Raw genomic sequence first — 16,148 nt, 5'->3', positions numbered from 1 at the left:
AGGAAATAACACAAACATGTTGCACACTTTTACAGTGCAAGTTAAATCAGATGTTGTACAATATGATACAAAACCATAATTTTTACTGCACTGGGCCTTTAATGTGCTATTTACAGTCCATTGTCCTTTACATTCTGTTTCCTGTGATTAAATAAAGCCTGTAAGTATCTCCCCATGGTATGCTATATTATTAAACCATTCTGCACCAATTCATTTAACACTAATCATGTCACATGGACGGTTTAAAGGCATGTTACAGAGAGTAACACAAAATGATTGTCAACATAACTGACACACTATCCTCAAAAACTATAAAAATATCACTAATAATTTACAAATGTAAGCCGCTGTACTGTATATAACATCATCCAACATAGATGGTCTTTCTAAACAGTTTAGTCACACAATGTGGAAAACATGACATAATTCTATCTTTGTTTCCTTCATCAGCTTAGATATTGACACATATACAGATGTGCTTTAGTGGGATGTAGCCTAAGAAACAGGATGAAAATAGTCAACATAAATGTCTCCAAACATATTTGAAAGCGAAAAGGCGATTGGCATGTGAAAGACACTATTTGCTGACGGATATGAAAGCTAAATGTCTATTCCTTGCAGCACATAGCAGGATGGATTAATACATCTATTTCCAGTATGTTTAAGAAATACAATAACACGCTTAGAGAGAGGATGAAATGAGAGCAGAGGGCTGCTAACGCAGAAACACACAGCTCAGCTCAGAGCAGCACAGGCTCTAATTAAACTGTCTCAGTCAGGCAAGGAGAAAACAGCTCTCTCCCCATTCACCTAAACATGCTCCCATCAGTGCACATCTCTCACACACATCCACACAGTGCACTTACTCAGACACAAACTCTATGCATATAGAGAGACACCCACAAACACATCAATAAATTGACTACTCTACGGTTTGGCAATTCACCCTAACATGCCCCTAGCAAACAGACGCCAAGTGTTATTTTCTTGTGCATTTAAGATAGGCTGGTGTTTACAGTAAGTGGCTATGTATGTGGCTGAGGCTGCTGCAGTATACAGTCCTATCAGTGTTGGTACTGGAGTAGAGTGGCTACAGTACAACAGGCCTAAGTATCCTGCTCTGTGTTCCTCTCTAAAGAGACAGATTTGAAGTAGGAGTAAAGCCCATGGAGAGCCTCTCGGAGTGCAATATGAAGTCCTTATGTTAGGACACCCAAATCACACACACCCACTCCTTTTGTCACAAATACCACACTGCCATCTGCTCAGGTACAGTCTAAAAACAACAAGACTTTAAAGTAAAACAGCCAATGCAGATGGACTGCTGAATCAGTTTTATAGGTAGGTGGGAGCAGGGTGGTGTTGCGTCTCCATCTCTGATAGCTAGCTCACACCTGAACACAGCAGTTTGATTTAAACACCATCTGCTTAGTTCACACACAGACTCTGCCCGTTAGTTATACTGGGCACTGATTCAGTTTCAACTTTACAACTATAACACTGGGTGTCCAGAGCCCGTCAGCAGTCCTAATTCCTGGCAGCCAATTCATCTTTAACTACAGTGGGGAGAACAAGTATTTGATACACTGCCGATTTTGCAGGTATTCCTACTTACAAAGCATGTAGAGGTCTGTAATTTTTTATCATAGGTATACTTCAACTGGGAGAGACGGAATCTAAAACAAAAATCCAGAAAATCACATTGTATGATTTTTAAGTAATTAATTTGCATTTTATTGCATGACATAAGTATTTGATCACCTACCAACCAGTAAGAATTCTGGCTCTCCTGTTCTCCACTCATTACCTGTACTAACTGCACCTGTTTGAACCCGTTACCTGTATAAAAGACACCTGTCCACACACTCAATCAAACAGACTCCAACCTCTCCACAATGGCCAAAACCATAAAGCTGTGTAAGGACATCAGGGATAAAATTGTAGACCTGCACAAGGCTGAGATGGGCTACAGGACAATAGGCAAGCAGCTTGGTGAGAAGGCAACAACTGTTGGCGCAATTATTAGACAATGGAAGAAGTTAAAGATGACGGTCAATCACCCTGGGTCTGGGGCTCCATGCAAGATCTCACCTCGTGGGGCATCAATGATCATGAGGAAGGTGAGGGATCAGCCCAGAACTACACGGCAGGACCTGGTCAATGACCTGAAGAGAGCTGGGACCACAGTCTCAAAGAAAACCATTAGTAACACACTACGCCGTCATGGATTAAAATCCTGCACCGCACGCAAGGTCCCCCTGCTCAAGCCAGCGCATGTCCAGGCCCGTCTGAAGTTTGCCAATGACCATCTGGATGATCCAGAGGAGGAATGGGAGAAGGTCATGTGGTCTGATTAGACCAAAAAGCTCTATTTTTGTCTCAACTCCACTCGCCGTGTTTGGAGGAAGAAGAAGGATGAGTACAACCGCAAGAACACCATCCCAACCGTGCAGCATGGAGGTGGAAACATCATTCTTTGGGGATGCTTTTCTGCAAAGAGGACAGGACGACTGCAACGTATTGAGGGGAGGATGGATGGGGCCATGTATCGCGAGATCTTGGCCAACAACCTCCTTCCCTCAGTAAGAGCATTGGAGATGGGTCGTGGCTGGGTCTTCCAGCATGACAACGACCCGAAACACACAGCCAGGGCAACTAAGGAGTGACTCCGTAAGAAGCATCTCAAGGTCCTGGAGTGGCTTAGCCAGTCTCCAGACCTGAACCCAATAGAAAATCTTTGGAGGGAGCTGAGAGTCCGTATTGCCCAGCGACAGCCCCGAAACTTGAAGGATCTGGAGAAGGTCTGTATGGAGGAGTGGGCCAAAATCCCTGCTGCAGTGTGTGCAAACCTGGTCAAGAACTAGAGGAAACGTATGATCTCTGTAATTGCAAACAAAGGTTTCTGAACCAAATATTAAGTTCTGCTTTTCTGATGTATCAAATACTTGTCGTGCAATAAAATGCAAATTAATTACTTAAAAATCATACAATGTGATTTTCTGGATTTTTGTTTTAGATTCCGTCTCTCACAAGTGTACCTATGATAAAAATTACAGACTTTACATTCTTTGTAAGTAGGAAAACCTGCAAAATCGGCAGTGTATCAAATACTTGTTCTCCCCACTGTATATCCTGCAGGGAAAAGCAAGTCAGCTCCTCCTCACATTTACATGGCCACTGCAGTAAATTATGTAAAAACAGGGACAAGCCTCTACTGCTTGCCTATCCAAACCCAAGTCACAAATATCTTATTGTATTTCAGAAAACAGCTTCAAATAACCTCCACTTAAAGTCAACTCAAGAGTTTAAACACATAATGAACGGTCCATTGTCTGGCTGTGGATATTCAGTCCCAGCCTCTTTGCTGTTCATTGGGCTTTTCTAAGCCCAGCCTCCAGGGGATGGTGGCCAGAGTAGAGAGTAGAGAAACAGATGAAGCAGGGCTGAGAAAAGAGAGAGAAACAGATGAAGCTGGGCTGAGAAAAGAGAGAGAAACAGATGAAGCTGGGCTGAGAAAAGAGAGAGAAACAGATGAAGCTGGGCTGAGAAAAGAGGGCCTCTAGATCTTATAGGACGGACTACCTACCTGCCCTGCCAGCCAGTCGGATATTCTACCGTTTCCCTGAGAAGCGGAGACGGGCTGCTTTACATAATCGTAAGCCATTTTGTGTTAATTCAGTCCTGACTAAAGCCATTGGGAAGAGGAGGATGAGACACAGGCTGGGTAGTAGTGAGGGGAGGTGGAGATATTAACCAGTCATGTCATACAGGCCCACTGTCACATAAGGGAGAAGCTCAGACTCTGGTGAACCTTGTTGCACTTGGATGCTTTGCTTGGCCTTGTGGGCAGGGGAGAAGAAGATCCATAGAAAAATAATGAATAGAATATGCTTGGAAGCATCTAACCATGACAATTTGACTGATAAACTCATGGGTACACTCCATTGTATCAAATCAGATCTGTCTGATAACTCACAAACACTCATGGGATAGCTAAAAATAAAGTTTGGCAACAATATGCGGTCTTAACATTCGAAAATGTTACCAAAGGTGACATCATCCACTGAACCACCATTCATCCTCAAAAGAGTCTGAGTTAATCTTACCAAAACCTTAAACCTGTAGCTAATATTGACTTTTTCCCATGAGCAAGTCTTCACTAGCTAGCTAAGGTGTTCTGTGCCGGTAGAATCCGTATTTATGAATTTCGAAATGTGCATGAAAGTTAGCTAGGTAGCGTCTGCTTGCTGGCTGTACCCGTCTCAAATCAATCCATATGAAACTAAAAAGGCAGAGATGCTAACAACACCAGTTCACACACTCAATGCTGTATACTCCCTCTAGCAACTAGGTGACAAACTCATCAAAAAAAGAAACGTCCCCTTTTCAGGACCCTGTCTTTCAAAGATAATTCATAAAAATCCAAATAACTTCACAGATACTCATTGTATAGGGTTTAAACAATGTTTCCCATGCTTGTTCAATGAACCATAAAAAATGAACATGCACCTGTGGAACGGTTAAGGCACTAACAGCTTACAGACGGTAGGCAATTAAGGTCACAGTTATGAAAACTTAGGACACTAAAGAGGCCTTTCTACTGACTGAAAAACACCAAAAGAAAGATGCCCAGGGTCCCTGCTCATCTGTGTGAACGTGCCTTAGGCATGCTGCAAGGAGGCATGAGGACTGCAGATGTGGCCAGGGCAATAAATTGCAATGTCCGTACTGTGAGACGTCTAAGACAGCGCTACAGGGAGACAGGACGGACAGCTGATTGTCCTCGCAGTGGCAGACCACGTGTAACAACACATGCACAGGATCGGTACATCTGAACATCACACCTGTGGGACAGGTACAGGATGGCAACAACTGCCCGAGTTACACCAGGAACGCACAATCCCTCCATCAGTGCTCAGACTGTCCGCAATAGGCTGAGAGAGGCTGGACTGAGGGCTTGTAAGCCTGTTGTAATGCAGATCCTCACCAGACAACCCACCGTCGCTGGACCAGACAGGACTGACAAAAAGTGCTCTTTGCTTACGAGTCGCGGTTTTGTCTCACCAGGGGAGTTGGTCGGATTCACGTTTATCATTGGAGGAATGAGCGTTACACCGAGGCCTGTACTCTGGAGCAGGATCAATTTGGAGGTGGAGGGTCCGTCATGATCTGGGGCGGTGTGTCACAACATCATCAGACTGAGTTTGTTGTCATTACAGGCAATCTCAACGCTGTGCGTTACATCGGAGACATCATCCTCACCTGGTATTGTGACACAATAACGTCCATGGTATTTTGGAATGTTAATTAAAATGATTCTAACTCATGTGGCTCATGCAATGGAATTAATTTTTGGAAATGTCTTGAGTTGACTCATCAAATCACAGAACAGATTGAAGGGTACACTTCCTTCTTTTACTCTCTGACATGGGTACACTCAAAATAGGTGCTAGTTCACCCATTATGCCATCATTGACTTATTAATTCCATGGGGAGGTCAACCTCAAGTGAACAGCCTGCTGCCCCCAGGGATGGATCTGTTATCTTCAGATCACGGCATTTAATTTAAATTGTATTTTTATTTCACCTTTATTTAACCCGGTAGGCTAGTTGAGAACAAGTTCTCATTTACAACTGCGATCTGGCCAAAATAAAGCAAAGCAGTGCGAAGCAAACAACAACACAGAGTTACACATAGAATAAACAAGTGTACAGTCAATAACACAATAGAAAAAAAGTATATATACAGTGTGTGTAAATGGCGTGAGGAGGTAGGAAATAAATAGGCCATAGTAGTGAAGTAATTACAATTTAGCAGATTAACACTGGAGTGAAAAATGAGCAGATGATGATGTGCAAGTAGAGATACAGGTGTGCAAAAGAGCAGAAAAGTAAATAAAACATGAGGATGAGGTAGGTAGATTGGGTGGACTATTTACAGATGGACTATGTACAGCTGCAGCGATCGGTTAGCTGCTCAGATAGCTAGTTAGTGAGGGAAATATAAGTCTCCAGCTTCAGCGATTTATGCAATTCGTTCCAGTCACTGGCAGCAGAGAACTGGAAGGAAAGGCGGCCAAACGAGGTGTTGTCTTTGGGGATGACCAGTGAGATATACCTGCTGGAGCGCATGCTACGGGTGGGTGCTGTTATGTGAGCTGTGACCAGTGACCGGTGACCAGTGAGCTGAGATAAGGCGGAGCTTTACCTAGCATAAACGTGTAGATGACCTGGAGCCAGTGGGTCTGGCGACGAATATGTAGCGAGGGCCAGCCTACTAAAGCATACAGGTCGCAGTGGTGGGTGGTATAAGGGGCTTTGGTAACAAAACGGATGGCACTGTGATAGACTGCATCCAGTTTGTTGAGTAGAGTATTGGAAGCTATTTTGTAGATGACGTCGCCGAAGTTGAGGATCCGTAGGATAGTCAGTTTTACTAGGGTAAGTTTGGCGGTGTGAGTGAAGGGGACTTTGCTGCGAAATAGAAAGCCGATTCTAGATTTGATTTTGCATTGGAGATGTTTAATATGAATCTGGAAGGAGAGTTTACAGTCTAGCCAGACACCTAGGTATTTGTAGTTGTCTACATATTCTAGGTCAGAACCGTCCAGGGTAGTGATGCTAGTCGGGCTGGTGCGGGCAGCGAATGGTTAAAAAGCATGCATTTGGTTTTACTAGTGTTTAAGAGCAGTTGGAGGCCACGGAAGGAGTGTTGTATGACATTGAAGCTTGTTTGGAGGTTAGTTAACACAGTGACCAAAGGGCCAGATGTATACAGAATGGTGTCGTCTGCGTAGAGGTGGATCAGGGAATCACCTGCAGCAAGAGCGACATCATTGATATATACAGCTCGAGAATTGAACCCTGTGGTACCCCCATAGAGACTGCCAGAGTTCCGAACAACAGGCCCTCCAATTTGACACACTGAACTCTGTCTGCGAAGTAGTTGGTGAACCAGGCGAGGCAGTCATTTGAGAAACCAAGGCTATTGAATTTGCCGATAAGAATACAGTGATTGACAGAGTCGAAAGCCTTGGCCAGGTCGATGACTGCACAGTACTGTCTTTTATCGATGGCGGTTATGATATCGTTTAGTACCTTGAGCGTGGCTGAGGTGCACCTGTGACCAGCTTGGAACCCAGATTGCACAGCGGAGAAGGTACGGTGGGATTCGAAATGGTCAGTAATCTGTTTATTAACTTGGCTTTCGAAGATTTTAGAGGCAGGGCAGGATGGATATAGGTCTATAACAGTTAAACATTGAAGTGGGAAAGAACTGACCCGTGCAAACAAGGTTGAATTCAATATGAAGTCATGGACATGATATCCTCTACCCTCAACTGAACATGGAATGTTCTATCAAGTGCAGGCAGACAAAAAAAAGAAAAGCCTACGGCCAGGTACACTACCATAGCTAGGAGGTCTATAGGCATGTGGCCAAGTCGAACATTCTTCTCCAGTCATGGTCAAGCACAGGTTAGCCGGACAATGGTATAAAACTGTTCTTCCTCCATCTTTATGGTTTAATTTCACCTGGCCTGGGTCTCCATCAGCACACCTGTCTGTCCCCCCACATTACACATTCAACTCTAGAGAAATACCCACTAGAGAGGAATACAGACTGACTCCATGGGTTCTGTGCTTAATGAGTAGAAACAGAATTTCATTATGCTTGGAAAGCTTGTGTTTCTTTTAGGAGTTTCAGTAGTGAGGCTCTGTTTGATCCCCTGTGAGATGATTTTGCAGAAGGAAAATACAAATTAAACGGAATTGAAATTAGCTGCAGTGTGACTCATACGCCTCTATGTTGTAACACAGAGCGAGGGGTCTCCCATGTACATTGGGTCCTGTGCTGAAATGTGAAATTGGAGAGTGTAGTGGCCCAGTTCTCTGCTCTGTAGCACTGGAGAATTTACGTCAAGGGGCACGTCAGGGAAATGCACACTGACAAGAGCACAGAGTAGCCCAGCCTGCACCCTCCTGGGCACAGGGCTAACACTACGCTACACACACGCACACAATCAAAAACATGTTCACAGCCAGGAAATGCTCAACACGTGCGCGCACACACACAAAAGCCTTGAGCTGAGCCCATGTCCACTCATTCAATATCATCAAAAGGTCCAATGCAGCCTTTAAAAAATAAAATAATCTCAATATCAAATCATTTCTGGATAACAATTACCTTACTGTTATTATTTTTGACCATTTAATTTGAAAGAAAACAAAAATATTCTTAGAAGATAAGGGCAAGCAAGAATTTAGCTAGGACTGTCTGGGAGTGGTCTGAGTAGGGAGGGGAAAACTGAAAAGTAGCTGTTATTGGCAGAGGTTAGGAACTCTTTCTTATTGGTCTATTAACTAATTTACTGCATGGTGATGTCACCATGGAAGGCCAAAACTCCATCCCACCAAAATAGCTCTTACACTAAAAGGGAATTAGCATAATTTTCACAACTGCACATTATTATTCCAACCTCAGTGTGGATAGATTTATAAAACACAGGAAAATCACGTTTTTGACTTGGCCTTTCAACCCGATTATCATGGTGTCGGTCAACATGACTAAGCAGCCGCCAGCATATCAGATAAGAGCGCTGCTTCTGCACATTCAGACTTTGAAAATCGGGTCCATTCAACATCTGGCCCGTTCATATAAGTTCAGTGCACCCTCCCATCTTAATTGCAGTGAAAGCAATTGCTAAACAGTGGACTGATATTCAGAAGCAGCTACAGTAGAAGTTGAGGATTGGTAAATAAGAATATCCTGAAACACTGAGCTTAACAAAGACTCCTCCTGTTCCTGCAAACATCTGCAGTTTATCTGAGTGCTGCAGCAATGCAAAAGGGATGCTCTTTCACTGGCAATGCAGATCAATCCCAGATCAATTTAACTTAAGGAAGCCCTAGACATTTAGCCTAGACTGTGGGTTTAAGGCATTTCATTTGACAACCACCCCCCCTAGCTTTCCAAGTACTGTCAGCTTATATGAAGAAGCTGTAATGACTAATTATTCACCTCACACAAACCATAATTGTACCGACAAGCCTGATTTTCATATACTGCTCACTGCCAAATACAGAACAGACCAGAAACATAACAATATGAATGATTTGTGCTGTGTTATGCATATCCATCAATTCAAATATGTCTGAGCAATTCCAATTCACATCAATCATATCCATACAACATTTAGAGGATGGCATGTAATCTATTAATAATTATGCAAAAGGAGCAGTAAAGGGGGGAAAAAAAACTCAGCATGAAACCCTTCTTCCTGTATGCAATCTGATACCAGTAAACATACATTATCTATATACCATAGTCCCATTTTTGTTAAATCACCATCAGATATCCATGTTTCGATCTTCCATACTGTGCTTTCACCCAGTAATTAAGTCTATCCTAATGTCATTACCCACATTCTGTATCAGGTCTACAGTGACTATGGTCTGTGCCTATGGCAGGGGTGTCAGACTCATTCCATGGAGGGCATAGTGTTTGCAGGTTTTTTTTTTTTCTCATTTAAATTAAGCTGTAGACAACCAGGTGTGGGGAGTTAGTTACTAATTAGTGACTAATTCATAAATCAAGTAGGGAGGAGAGAAAATCTGCAGACACTTGGCCCTCCGTGGAATTAGTTTGACACCTGTGGTCTATGGTCTGTCCTTCCTAGGGTTGCAAAGCTACCTGGTAATTTCCCAAAGTTGCCAAAACCTTTATTAAGTTTGGTAATTAACAGAAAATCTGTCAATCTATCGTAACTTGGTAATTTATACTTAAATAACTTGTAAAAAATGTATTCATATACAGTACCAGTCAAACATTTGGACAAACCTACTCATTCGGTTTGTCTTTATTTTTACTATTTTCTACATTGTATAATAATAGTGAAGATATCAAAACTATAAAATAACACATATGGAATCATGTAATAACCTAAAACGTTAAACAAATCAAAATATGTTATATTTGAGATTCTTCAACGTAGCCACCCTTTGCCTTGATGACAGTTTTGTGCACATTTGGCATTCTCTCAACCAGCTTCATGTGGTAGTCACCTGGAATGCATTTAAATTAACAGGTGTGCCTTATTAAAAGTTAATTTGTGGAATTTCTTTCCTTCTTAATGCATTTGAGCCAATCAGTTGTGTTGTGACAAGGTAGGGGTGATATACAGGTATACAGAAGATAGCCCTACTTGGTAAAAGACCAAGTCCATATTATGGTAAGAACAGTTCAAATAATCAAAGAGAAATGACAGTCCATCATTACTTTAAGACATTAAGGTCAGTCAATCTGGAACATTTCAAGAACTTTGAAAGTTTCTTCAAATGCTGTCTCAAAAACTGTCGCAAAAACCATCAAGCGCTATGATAAAACTGGCTCTCATGAGGACCGCCAGAGGAAAGGAAGACCCAGAGTTACCTCTGCTGCTGAGGATAAGTTCATTAGAGTTACCAACCTCAGGCAATTAACTGCACCTCAGATTGCAACCCAAATAAATGCTTCAGAGTTCAAGTTACAGACATCAACTGAGGAGAGACTGCGTGAATCAGACGATAATGGTTGAATTTATGCAAAGAAACCACTACAAAAGACACCAATAAGAAGAAGAGACCTGCTTGGGCCAAGAAACACGCGCAATGGACATTAGACTGGTGGAAATCTGTCCTGTGGTCTGATGAGTCCAAATTTGAGATTTTTGGTTCCCACTGCTGTGTCTTTGTGAGACGAAGAGTAGGTGACCGTGAAGCATGGAGGGGGTGGTGTGATGGTTCTTTGCTGGTGTTACTGTCTGTGATTATTATAGAATTCAAAGCACACTTAAGAGAGCCAGAAATCTTGCTTGTTTGTAGGTGACCAAATACTTATTTTCCACCATAATTTGCAAATAAATTTATTAAAAATCCTACAATGTGATTTTCTGGATTTTTTTCCCTCATTTTGTCTGTCATAGTTGAAGTGTACCTATGAAGAAAATTACAGGCCTCTCTCATCTTTTTAAGTGGGAGAACTTGCACAATTGGTGGCTGACTAAATAATGTTTTGCCCCACTGTACCTTTATTTAACAAGGCAAGAACATTTCAATGACGGCCTAGGGGGGGTTTAACTGCCTCAGGGGCAGAACGACCGATTTGTACCTTGTCAGCTCGGGGATTTGAACTTGCAACCTTTAAGTTGCTAGTCCAACGCTCTAACCACTAGGCTACACTAGGCTACCCTGCCACCCAAACTAACTGTGTAACTCTCCCAACTATTAACTTCTTCCACAACTGGCACCAGTTTGACGCCAAAATAATGACAAAAAATATGTATTGACATAACATAAAACTTCAATTAATTTTCTTAATTCACTCAACACAACACAAAACTTTTCCTTGACAGAATAATTATTCTCCTCTTTGACTGTGTATTTTCAGCAATCTTACTTTCGCCACTGCCGATTCCTAGGGGTCTGGGCCCGGTTTCATAAAACATCTTAAATGTTTCCCTTAAGGGTTTACTTTAAGGAATAATTTTCCCTTACCTAAGGGAAGTTTGAAAGTATATACCGCAGAAAGAATCTCTGGTTACCATGGAGACGACCTGATTCAGACTGAACATTTGTCAGAGATCGCATTTATTTTGGTAGAACACAATATATAACTTTTACATTTAAAACAGGAGAAACAAATTGATTCAGAAGATAATAAATTGCATTTATTTTAGTCATTTTTTACTCAACTTGTTTCTATTACTTTCTAGCACGTCATGCTAACTTAGAGTAGGTAGTTAGCTAGCTTTATAGCCATGGATTGTGCACCTTCCATTGTTTAGCTAAGTAGCTGGCTGTTGTCCTTTTAAACCAAAACCAGAGGAAAGCAACATTCACCTCCACAAAAGCAGTTTAGATTTATATCCATATTGAATTTAGATGCACCATGCAGAAATCGTTCTGCCATTTCCTGGTTGTAAAAAATTCTAATAGTATGCCTAATTTCAGTATCTATGTGACAAAACAAGCTTACCCAGCCCCAGCTAACACACCTGACTCCAATAATCAACTAATCATGATCTTGAGTTAAAAATGCAATTAGTTTATATCAGGTGTGTTTGCTAGGGATGGGAGAAAAGTGTGACACCAAGCAGGCCTCCGAGGACTGGAATTGCCTGGTGTAGAGAATCATTGTACCATCTAAACTGCTGTGAAATATATTTTCCATAACCAAAAATATAGTATTTTCAGCTGTTTGAAGCTGGTGTACAAAACCGAAAGTAAGACGCAAAAACGAACAGGGAGCATAGCAACAGCACACATAGAACAGAACTACCGCTTCTTAGACTTGCTTTCAATGAGAATGGCATATCTATGTGCATTTGGTCGGGTTGCCCAAAAAGCTTTAAGGGACCTCATGGGCACCCTTAACTTTCACTTAATTTAAGAAGGAAATTTGCATTAAAATGTTTTGTGCTATTGACTTAAAGTTAAGGAAACTTTAAGGGGAAAATTCACTTTTATGCATCAGGCCCTGTTCTCCCGAAGTTGTCCGAACTGTTTTTGTGCTTGCCAATTAGCTAGCAGTTCTCAACTGTTAACAGCCAGTGGCGAGCAGTCTCTACCTAATTTTTTCTTATTCATTACTGAATTATTTAATGGAACAAATCAAACATTAAACCTCGTAAACAATTCATGGTAATCTCGTAAATAATTCATTTAGACCAGACGATTATTTGAAACGCGAGTTTATTTTCAGAAGTGTATGCCATTGCCGGGCTATTAAAAAGGGACAGGCGGCTATTTGAGACTGCATTTCATTGAAGTTTTCAGGTATAATAAATAAAACCCTCATTTTGAACACCAAAGATATTCACTAAGTTTGTGGTTTATATTTAGGATGTTTTACAGCTTTGTCATTCTATTTGTTTATTTTAAAATCATCTTATTTAATTATTTCATATTTTACATGTGATATGGCTACACTGAGGGCCAGAGATAATTAGACACTTGTGATAATCTGAAGTACCCAAAAGGGCCACTAGAGGTGATACCAAAATTATTGTAGTTTACTGGTAAACTTAAAGTTTAAAATAATATACCCTCCCTTTGCAACCCTAGTCCTACCTATACTTCATACAGTCTTTCCTACCTGCAGTATACTTCATACAGTCTTTCCTACCTGCAGTATACTTCATACAGTCTTTCCTACCTGCAGTATACGTCTCCTACCTATACGTCATTCAGTCTGTCCTACCTATACGTCATTCAGTCTGTCCTACCTATACGTCATTCAGTCTGTCCTACCTATACGTCATTCAGTCTGTCCTACCTATACGTCATTCAGTCTGTCCTACCTATACGTCATTCAGTCTGTCCTACCTATACGTCATTCAGTCTGTCCTACCTATACGTCATTCAGTCTGTCCTACCTATACGTCATTCAGTCTGTCCTACCTATACGTCATTCAGTCTGTCCTACCTATACGTCATTCAGTCTGTCCTACCTATACGTCATGCAGTCTGTCCTACCTATACGTCATTCAATCTGTCCTACCTATACGTCATGCAGTCTGTCCTACCTATACGTCATTCAGTCTGTCCTACCTATAAGTTATGCAGTCTGTCCTACCTATACGTCATGCAGTCTGTCCTACCTATACTTCATGCCGGTGCGTATGCTCTGGTCGCTGGATGTGGGCTGGCTCTGGACAGTGACCTGTCCAAGGCTACGGGCCACCATGGCCACAGCCCTGAACTTGCTGCGGGTGCCTGTGTTGGGGCTGTTGGCATTCTGGCGGTGGTTGAGCCGTTCCTCTGTACTGCGGCTCACCCCTCCACGATTGTGATCCGTACACACTAACGACACCTGCATCCTGGCTGGGACTGGGAGCCACCTGGAATGGCTTACGGTGCTCTGGTTAGAGCTTGTGGTGGGTCAGTCTGTACGACAAGATGCCTCGACAAGACGTCTGGACAGTCTCTTGGTCAGGTCAAGCTATCTGTGCACAGAGCACACCAACACCCCCAGCTGTCAGTGTTAGGGTGGGCAGCTATGTCTGCAGAGAAAAGAGAAAAGGAGAGGAGCGAGGAGAGTTGTCTCCTACAGAGGGTGTCCTGCTTCAACACTGCCTCAACCTGTGTGCTCTGTCTTCTTCAGAAAACAACACCCGACCGCTGTAGACTGCAGGCGCATGAACACCGTCCCGGTCCCGGCACAGACACAAAAACAGACGAAGATGCGCCCTCCAAAAAAAAAGTACAGCGTCCCATGAAGAGTGAAGCAGTTTAATGAATCTTCCTTTGCAGTCCCGACTGGCTTATCCTCGACTCATGCGTCTGTATCACTTACGCTTTCTGTAGGAATCAGAGGCTTTCCTTTTAATCTGGAGCTCAGTGCTACAGATAACACCTCGCGCTGCAAATATCTGAGACTGGAGACATCAGCACAAAGAGACAGAGGCAGGAGGATATTAACTATTCCAGGAGGTAAAATTCTGTTCCTTTACAATAAGTTCCCAGCAACAGCTGTCCTGGTTGTGTGAATACTCAGCAGATCTGTGTGTCAATCAGAGGGCAACCTCTCATTCAGACTCCCATCCCTCCCGGATTAAACTTACATGTGTATGCCTCGCGCATGGCAAAGAGGCAGAGTGAGCACAGGGAGGAGAAGAGGAGAAAGAGAAAGGGAGGGAGGGATATGGAGAGATGCTATCGAGAGGAATATTGAGAGAGCTACATTAGCGAGTGCAGGAGAGATAGAGGGGGGGGGGGGGTGAAGAGATGAGGGGGCCAAGAGAGGGAGACTCTCAGTGTCTACAGCTGCTGTCATAAGAGAGGCTGGCTAGTGTATTTTTAATCCACTTCTCATCTACTTCCCTGCTCCAGCATGGCTAAGTCACTATGGCAGAGTGTAGGCCTACTTCATGGTGGTCCAGTCAGGTTCAGTGTGACTCAGTCAAGTCCAGTCAGGTTTAGGGTTGTCCAGCTCAGGTCCAGTGTGATCCAGTCAAGTCCGGTAGTTCAGTGAGCGGCAAGTAGTTAAACTTGGTCGAGTCAGATGAGCGAGGCTCAGGAGTAGGCTGAATGCTCAGTGCTGCAGAATGGCCACTGGCCCCAGACCAGGGGACTGCTCTCACATGGGTTGGGCAACGGGGCATGAAATATTTATTATGTAACTTTATCTGCCCTGATGCATGTCTAAGCCAGGAGTGTCACAGGCGAATTACAGCTGAGTTCGCTGCATTGTTGTCTCTCCCCAGATCCCACTCAAACATGGCAACCGCCATTAACTGAAAATAAATTATTCTGGGCATATTTATTCATTTGAATCATTTCATTACATCAGTAAGAATGAATAACAATACAGAGATAGAACATAGCCTGTATTCAATGACTGCCTACATGAGGTGTTACAGGCCCAATGCAGTTGTTTTTATACCTATATCAAATCATTTCTGGGTAACAATTAAGTACCTTACTGCAATAGACTGCCATTAAAATGGGCAAGAAATGTAACAAAAAAACTATCCCAAGCAAGACTTTTACTAGGACTGTCTGTGAGTGGTCTGAGTGGGGAGGGGGAAACTAGCCGTTATTGGCAGAGAGGTTTGGAACTCTTATTGATCTATAACCGGGGTATTTTGAAATACCCACGGGATGGTTTTCATATACCGTCAATACCGCTGAAACCATTTGACGTTTTTGAATACATTGGAATATTTTGAGCTACTTTTTAATTAAATATCTGCAGACAACTTTTGCAATACGTTAGGAGATAAACCGCTATCTGCTTTTCATTTAGTCAGTCACATTATTTTTCACTATGAAGCTCACCGTAGTTCCCCAGAACAGCAGCCAATCATGTGTTCATTGTAAAGTCCATAGAGTTCTAAATTTATCGGTGAGTCTCTCCATGTTGAGCATTTTGGTAATAAAGATGCCCAATAGGATCATTTTTTTGTTGTCTTAGCGCTCCCTTGTGTGCTATGCAGTTAATACCGTAAATCCCGAGTTGGCAGAAGAACGGTATGATGGCATGAAAATCAGTATAACTCCCCCCAAAAATGGTTGACCCGAAAGTAGTCTGTTCTATCGTCCAATCGATTGGTAGACATTTTTAAAAGTGTATTTTCACACACACACACACACACTATTTGTGTGGAGTT

General features: G+C 42.5%; 1 protein-coding gene across 7 annotated transcripts in view; it reads right to left on the bottom strand.

Moving 5' to 3' along the window:
• Positions 1-16,148, bottom strand: part of LOC139371153 (potassium voltage-gated channel subfamily A regulatory beta subunit 2a) — a 118,065-nt gene that overhangs the window by 30,865 nt on the left and 71,052 nt on the right. Inside the window, exon 1 of one of the 7 annotated variants that reach the window (XM_071111266.1) lies at positions 13,638-15,075. The exons of 5 other annotated variants lie outside the window; for them this stretch is intronic. In XM_071111266.1, coding sequence (XP_070967367.1) covers positions 13,638-13,855 — 218 coding nt within the window. In that variant the 5' untranslated portion in view covers positions 13,856-15,075. Of the gene's footprint in view, positions 1-13,637; positions 15,076-16,148 lie in introns of those variants that run through there. One more of the 7 variants, XM_071111272.1, reaches the window with a different exon arrangement.

The sequence above is a fragment of the Oncorhynchus clarkii genome, chromosome 17 (genome assembly GCF_045791955.1).
Source record: "Oncorhynchus clarkii lewisi isolate Uvic-CL-2024 chromosome 17, UVic_Ocla_1.0, whole genome shotgun sequence".
Classification (NCBI taxonomy): domain Eukaryota; kingdom Metazoa; phylum Chordata; class Actinopteri; order Salmoniformes; family Salmonidae; genus Oncorhynchus; species Oncorhynchus clarkii.
Note: the sequence above shows the minus strand (reverse complement) of the source record. Positions and strands in the feature narration are given on the sequence as shown.